At 39.0% G+C, this 6,180-nt stretch overlaps 1 protein-coding gene across 1 annotated transcript; it reads right to left on the reverse strand.

Moving 5' to 3' along the window:
* Window positions 1-295: 295 nt before the first annotated feature.
* Window positions 296-2,572, reverse strand: LOC113766672 (protein FAR1-RELATED SEQUENCE 5-like). The gene has a single exon (XM_027310836.1). It carries the CDS (start codon window positions 2,570-2,572, stop codon window positions 296-298), a length of 2,277 nt encoding a protein of 758 aa, XP_027166637.1.
* Window positions 2,573-6,180: the final 3,608 nt, after the last annotated feature.

A 6,180-nucleotide genomic window follows, 5' to 3' on the forward strand; every position in this document is an offset into this window, starting at 1 on the left:
ATCATCATCAACTGCTGTGTTGTGCGAATTCTTTTTGTATGGGCATGTTCGTTGGTTGTGGCCTGCCTGCAATATTCAACCCATATATCACATGTCAAATCATTTGTGACTGCAAGTAATCACGTTAACCGAGCACAGTGCTAACATTACACCACTTCAACTTTCTTGCATTGCCAATAACTTTGTATACTTTGTATGCACTTTTAATTATGTGTTTATTTATTACTGTTGTTAATAAGAACGAAAAATACCCACTTCTTCATTATTACCTTCGCTGTCCACTTCATGTATTTTATCAATTAACTACTGTATAACTACGTATGCAATTCCGATAGTACCTGCAATGACCACACTTTCTTTTCTTCTTTGCTTCTGCATGCTTGTGATCACCTTTACACCGGGACACCCTAGGATCTAACAGCCCGAATGTTCTTCTACTTCTATCGTTCCTCACTCTTGAATCCATTGCAAATCCATCTCCCCCATATCCCCTATCAATCCACTTCTCCTTTAGGTCCACAGAATGCTTGTCAAACATCTGTTGCAGGTCATTAAACGCATCATCCATGTAGGAGGCATAGTAACACATAGTATTACAGCTGGACTTTAAAGTGCCATATCTGGCCATTTGTGTCAGCTGTTCGTCTGCAACAAATTCTTTCATTCCATTATTACTACAGTGAACTCCCTTTGTCCACCGCTTCGAAATGCATGCTTCTGGGATCCTGTTCATTCCTTCTACCACCATCACGCGAAACATGTGAGCACAAGGAATCCCCTTTGACTCGAATTTCATGCAAGAGCAGATTAGCTTCTCCATTGACCTATCATAATCCACCCTCCAACTTATTTCGTGTCCACCATATTTCGAGTAATAATATGTACGATTCCCTCCATCCTCGCTCCAGCCCTCAGAAATTAGAAGTCCTTGCCTGTTCAAATGCTTCCTCACCATGAAGAACACATTCCTTGTAAACACCTCCGCTGCGCTCCCCTCTAATTCGGGCAGGATTGTGGTTAAGACTGGTTTTGTGTTTTCGCTTGTGTGAACTGCTTTGCTCTCGGTATGTCGAAGCCATGCTATTGCCAAATCAAAACTTCTAACGAATTCATATAGTCGCATTTTTTCATTCAAGTACTCGTTCAAAAAAGCATTCATTTTCTCACACCTTTGAGTACTTCTCATACCTGCAAAAAAATGACCGCGTAAATAGGCCTCTGCCCATAACCTTCTCCTACGGTACAATTTCTTCACCCACTCATTCTCTACCACCCCACATTCATTAACCAACCTAGCCCACCGATCCTCAAACTCAAGAGTGCTACACTTTCTCGCCATCAGGTTATAGAACCTGTTATTAAACTCCTCGCAGCGAATATTACTCCGTGCATTTCTATGCAAGTGCCACGAACATAGCCTATGACAAGCATCCGGGAGAAGATTCTTTATAGCTCTTCTCATTGCACTGTCCCCATCTGTCATCACTGCTACTGGCTTTCTACCTTTCATAGCCTCTACAAATGTACTTAGCACCCATTCATATGTTTCAATCCTCTCATCTGATAGCAGTGCACAGCCAAAAACAGTACTGTTCAAATGGTTGTTTACCCCTGCAAGTACAACTAGTGGCTTGCGGTATTTATTTGTTTTGTATGTTGTATCAAACACCAATACATCTCCAAATACACTGAAGTCCGCACGAGATTTAGAATCTGCCCAAAACAACATTGCCAATCTTCCTTCGTTATCTACATGATATTTATAAAAGAACATGTCATCGGCATCCTTCTTCGCTGCCAAGAACCCAAGTGCCCCTTCTGCATCGCCATTAAAAATATCTTTTCTACGTTCCTCGTCCATTCGGTTATACAAATCCTTAATGCAAAATCCCACGTTACTATACCCTCCGGCTTTGATAACAAAATGTTTCATTATCTGGCATATTCTGGCCCCAACCAACTTTAGACTTTTTGCCTGCGCATATTCTGCATCGCTCACTTTTCTATGCGACCTAATGTGTTGCACACTTGCCTCTGATGCCAGCGGGTGATTGTGCTCCATAATGAAACGTGTCACCACATACTTTACCGATTCTATGTCATATTTCACGCGAAAGCAAGCCCCACACCCGGTTCTTGTGATTGGTTTTGCTTCTCTTTTCCGGTCTTCATAATTATACCACTTTTCATTCCTGTAACCTTCACAGCAACATACCCATTTTCTAAATCTTGAAATGCCATCTGCATCTCGTTTGGCATTACTTTTACGAATCCCAAATCCGCTTAGTTTCGCATACAAATTATAGAATTCCCCAGCTTCTTCTTCCGTGTCAAATGTTAATTTCATTACGTCATCCACGCCTATTGCGCCCACCAATTCATCTGCCTCCTCATCTTCGTGTCCTCCTATTGAACCACCGCTTTCTTCAATGAATGTGTCTCGGTCACACTCAGGTTCTTGGTTAAGGTCAAATGACCTTAACCTGCCGCAAACATCCAACGCCATTTGATTAATTCTCTGTTTCCTGCACCATGTCATGAGTTGAGTTTTAAGCGCCCCATCCTGCCCCATAGTTACAACCCCTGTGTGGTTGTTCAATGTTTTTTCTAACCATGGTCGCTTAACATTTTCTTTTCAGCCTCCCCATATGCTTTCGTTTGTAACATAAATACTGCTCGTCTACTAATGGAACAAAACATATATACACGATCATTTCAGTTAACAAACCATACTTTACCTCACAACTTTCACAAAATGCACCCGATAAACATTACTCTCACATTCATATACACAGTTTTTATAAGTGTGGCTGATGCAATTATATCAACCTTTAGCATAAAATACCACTATCGACATGCATTTTCATTAACACCCACAAACTCAACCTCTACTGTGTGTTTCTTTAATTCTTTTCACATAAGCATTCGCAATGCAGTATGGGGGCCATTATCCATGTCCACACGGCCATCCAAATCACTCTGTTTTAAGACTTTAGTCCTGTTACAACGTCTTCTTCACGTCTTCACTCATTTCTGCTTAATTTCCTTTACACAATTTAATACAAATTAGAGGACCAACATTTCTTACGTACGTACACAAAGCTCGGTGCACAAACAAACTACGATAATATCCCGGTTTCGTTTCATCTTTGTTCGAAGACGCAGGGTCTTACACCCCGTATTTCGTATTCCTTATTCCTCTATCATTTCCTCTTACAACAACTGTAGAAATCACCCTACTAGACGTACTTTACTCGTTATTCTAATCCATTTTTCAAAGTTGTGGACAAAAGTACTCACCTTTGATTTCTCTGCTTCTGTTCCACGCCGCTGCAGTCTGTCACCACAGCTTCGGAAGGGCCTTCCTCAGATGTATCTACCGTCACCGCCTGCGCCTGAATTTACGCCAGTAGACACCACCTCTTTACCAAATTTTTGCCTACCATTCCGACCTCGCCACCTGTCTTCAAACACACGCATCACCGCGGGCCCCAACATGGCTCTGTGTTTAGTACCTAATACGCTTCCTCTTCGGTGGCCCCACCATGGCTTTGTTTAGTACCGCTTACGCTTCGTCTTCGGTGTTTCATACAACAGAACCGACACCGCAATTTTTATGCTTTCCGATAAATTATTTTTTTTTCAAGGAAATTGGGTTCTCCTAACTGTGTGATGGACGAAAGCCGTAAAGAGCTGGTCGTTTATAAGACAACCGTTTTAACTACATTTTATCCCATAACCCAACATTTGTATTTAAGGCACGTTGGGTACTCTGTCATTGTAATGGTTGAAAGGCACAAAGAGCTGGTCTTTTACTCACCAACGGGTTTAATTGCATTTCATCCGATAAATCAGTCTGTCTTTATGGCACCTTGGGTATTATGTTGTTGTAATGGAAAAAAGCCAAGGGGAGATGAAACTTTTGAACTGAGACACACGTTTGAATATAATAATGGTCCTCAAAATGGATTTAATCTTTAGTTGTAGTCCAGGAAAGCCGTAAAGAGTTGGCTGTTTATTCAAAAATGCATTTAAATATGATATTCCGTTGTTAAAATGCATTTAAAATGCAATCGCTAACATTTGTATTCAACGAAAATGGGTTATTCCGTTGTTATTATGGACGAAAGAGTTGAAAATTGGGGTTGTTTTAATAAAGTTACGGGTTTATTTTTACTCCTTAGCCCATTATATTTATGTTAATTCCGTTTCACCCCAATGCATTTCCAGCTTGTGCAGTACGCTACATTTCCAATGTCCAAACCGCGGTTATAGGTCATCACTTCCTTTTCTGGAATTATTCCCTTTCGGGTCCGTACTTGTCAGCCTGCAACGTGGAGGCTTCTTTGCCATATTATCTGCTTTCCACACGTATCTTCTCCCTTTGTGAATGCACTACAGAAATTAGGCTTCTTTGCCATATTATCTGCTTTCCACACGTATCTTCCAACTTTGTGAATGCACTACAGGAATTACCTAATCTTTAGAATTAGAATTGGATTCATGACTTACATATTGGATTCTTTGGTACACTCTCTCGAGGTGTGTCTCCCCTATCACAATCTACTTCCATTTGCCAACTCATAACCCTCCTATAAAGCATACACATTCTCTGCACTTTGTCCCAAACACAGTGAGAGAAATCATCTTTGAAAAACAAATGGTCTATAGATTCATCATGCTCACCACAAAGAACAAAAAGAGGGGAAACATTCTGTATACGGCTATATGCCAACTAACCAATCTGTCCTTGGTCAACAGTTTTCCTTGAATAGCCAGCCAAAAAATAAAAGCAAATTTAGGAGTATATCCCTCTGCCCCATACTAGCTTGTACCGTCTCACTTTGATACCAAAAGCAAATATCTTCTCCATTGTAGATTTGACAGTGAAGTCACCAGTAGAAGATGCTAACCAATTGGCATGATCCTCTTTATGCAAGTGTTGTAACATAGAGAAAGGGATAGCATTTTGAACTCCTGCACCTGTAGGCTAAAGCTTCTTCCTTGAGGCCATTTCCAATTATCAGTCCTGATAAGCTTTGCAACCTTACATTTAGTAGTCAACCCCAAGCAATTAAGAAAAGAAATAGGATATTTCTTGTGAAGAGGTCCAAAGGGTTGCCAAGAATCATGCTAGAAATCCCTTCACCAATAGATAGTTCAATGAAAGGTTGGGCAACCTTTCTCCGTACCTAAGAACAAATAAGGCCAATATTCACTTTCCAGAAGTTATACTTTGTTAACATGATGGTATGAATCCAAAACACCCACAACGAGTCTTTTTCCTTGCAAATATTCCATATCAATTTCAGGATCAAGCAAATATTCCAATAAGCAGTGTTTCTTATGCACAAACCCCCTTCCTTCTTTGGGCGACAAATATCAGGCCACTTTACTTTGGCTAGATGGTGATTCTTCAAATTTCTAGACCAAAGAAACGATGCCTTCATGCTATCAATTTTTTTGATAACTGCATTAGGGAGGATAAAAGAACTGAACCAGTAAAAATATCATTAATATTTTTTTTAGCAAGGAAGATGTGGAATTTTAAGAAGCAGGGAGGGGCAGGGGTTTATCAATTAACTTTTAAATAAATTAAATTAATATACAGGTGTTTAAGTTATTCAATAAAATTGACAATGTAAAAGAACATTAAAAGAAGCACATTAAAACTTCATTGTTGGGTTCTTAACACTATAATAAGAATAAAAGATTAAAAAAGAAAATAAATTTTTGCAAAAGTTCCCTAAACATAGTGTTGTTTATTCATTTAAACTTGTTTACCAAAAAGGGTTCTTTTTCTGAAAATTTTGTTTTGGTTATTCTTATTCTGAAATTTTTATCTACTAGATTGTAATTATGATGTAAGTAAATTTAATTGGCTCCTTCATATTTTGATTTATTTAGGGACTTTGATACATATTTGGTTTGTTTAATTAAATTCGCATTTTGACTTCATTTTAAAATCTCAACTATAACTGTTTGAATTCTGAGGAACCACTTTCATCCAAACTCCAAACAATAGGTAGAAAAGGTGCGAAGTTAGACCATCGGCAATTTGATTTTGATTGCTAGACACTATTAAATTTCCAATGGCATCCTACTTTCACTCAAAATCAAAAAAAATTTGTGGTTAAATTTATTTTGGTCAAAATACTAGGGAACAATCTGACACACAAC

The sequence above is a fragment of the Coffea eugenioides genome, chromosome 3, assembly GCF_003713205.1.
Source record: "Coffea eugenioides isolate CCC68of chromosome 3, Ceug_1.0, whole genome shotgun sequence".
Lineage (NCBI taxonomy): Eukaryota > Viridiplantae > Streptophyta > Magnoliopsida > Gentianales > Rubiaceae > Coffea > Coffea eugenioides.